Genomic DNA, 1,869 nt, shown 5'->3' on the forward strand with positions numbered 1-1,869 from the left:
GAAATTGGGGAATGGCGGAGGAGAGGACAGTCGTGCTGCGGTTGCCGCCCCCTCTTATCCACCCCCCGCCGCTCCCCGCCACCGATCACCGTCGCGCGCACATGCAGCCTTGGAAAACGTTATATGGCAAATATAACCACTTTTGGTGTAGACGGTCGTAACCAATGGAAAACGGCTCGCACACGCGCACGGCTCGCCATGTACCGACGGTGCCATGATCGTGCCAACGTCGCCAAAATGTAGATACGTGTAATATGGTGCGAGATTCGGTCCTCCTTTTGCCTAGCCAATGTACTCACAGCTTTTACGCGCACACGTGTGATGCTTGGGCGTATATAAGCTTATGACTTTCGGATCGATCAACACATGTTAGTCTTATTATGCTATTTACGTATGCGTATCGTCCGCTTTCACCGCCAACATACTTTCGTATCACTCGCATTGTATTATAGCGACGCAAACACGAGAAGCAGTAATTCATTGCATAAAATTTGCAAATGAAAGCTTTTACCGATTAATTGAATGATTAAAGCTTTTAGCAACCGAGTTAATTGCGTATTATTAAAGCTGCGCTACTTCTTATCGACAGTAAATCATCTAATCATTATTAAGCATACAAAAGTATGCTGGAAAAATATTCAAATAAATCGTCGAATTTCCATAAATTTCATTTTAAATGCACACAAATAGGCACCCGAGTACCCATATAATAAGAGGAATATTTATCGGTAAAATATTTCACGAATCTCATTCTCTTGTTATATATAAAATAGAAAAATAATCCTCTGAAAAATTTATTCCATGATAATTTGCGATCATTTTCAAGATTAATTTTCAGCCACAATGTCCACAATAGTAGTTTTTTTTTTTTTTTTTTTCATTTTCATCTTATACTATGCAAATTTGATGTTTTATTTGAAAGACTTGAGAAGTAGAATAGCCATTATTCGATAGTTGTTGAAAATTTTTTTACACATTGAGGAAGAAAATTGAGCAACATTTGCTATAATATTCGCAGGTAGAATTCATAAAACGTATAATCTGTCATAGTCGAAGTTAATATCTAATATTATCCGGAATATATTTTTCGGCAGTGTTGCAAGCTTACGTGAGCGTTAAGGTGCGCACGTGCGCAGCAATCGTCATGTTGCCGATTTTAAAACTCCTTGAGGCGCAATTGGAAAACTCGGAAAAATCATCAGAGCGACTCGGAAAGTTTGAGATAGAAGATAGATAGATGAAAGAGAGAGAGAGAGAGAGAGAGAGAGAGAGAGAGAGAGAGAGAGTGCGCGCAAGCATCGCGTCGCGCCTCTCGGAGCGTGAAATGGCCGAGTTAAGCATCTGCACGCCCCAGCTCGGATCGCTGATCCGTGTAAACGGTCTACCAAAAATCGTTTATTCCCTCCCGCGCATCCCTACGAGTCCACGGGCTGCCAACCGAAATAAAGGGATTATCTTACGGAGCTCTCGCTACTTCCCAAAGCGCCTCCGATCGTTAAGCCCGTCCAGCGTCCTGGAATGGAACACGATCCAGCGCGCCTTTTTGACCGATGCGCAGTAAATAGAAATTGTCACTCGTTATACACAAACAATGTTTTGTGACTTATGTATAAAGGTCCCAGACAAGAGAGAAGTGGCAGATGATAAGTGAGATGGGTGTGTTACGTAAGAAGGTTTGATCGGCATTTTTCTCTCGTTTTCTTATTCCTTTGTCAGCGAAAGATCCGCTGCGGAAGACATAAATTTGAACGACGAGCGACCACATTGTCTTGTTTAGACTATTATTAATTTAAAATTACCTTTGCGATATATCACAATAATGTTTGTTCGAGAGAAGAATTTACTAAGTGGATTAGGAAATAAAAATCT

At 41.1% G+C, this 1,869-nt stretch overlaps 1 protein-coding gene across 1 annotated transcript in view; it reads left to right on the forward strand.

Annotated features, from left to right (window-relative positions):
• The window catches only part of LOC105363004 (homeotic protein ultrabithorax-like), a 76,562-nt gene extending 75,325 nt beyond the window's left edge, over window positions 1-1,237 (forward strand). Inside the window, exon 3 of the mRNA XM_011500573.1 lies at window positions 1,095-1,237. Coding sequence (XP_011498875.1) covers window positions 1,095-1,237 — 143 coding nt within the window. The remainder of the gene's footprint in view (window positions 1-1,094) is intronic.
• The last annotated feature ends 632 nt before the right edge of the window (window positions 1,238-1,869 follow it).

The sequence above is a fragment of the Ceratosolen solmsi genome, unplaced genomic scaffold, assembly GCF_000503995.2.
Source record: "Ceratosolen solmsi marchali unplaced genomic scaffold, CerSol_1.0 scaffold56, whole genome shotgun sequence".
In the NCBI taxonomy this organism is placed as follows: domain Eukaryota; kingdom Metazoa; phylum Arthropoda; class Insecta; order Hymenoptera; family Agaonidae; genus Ceratosolen; species Ceratosolen solmsi.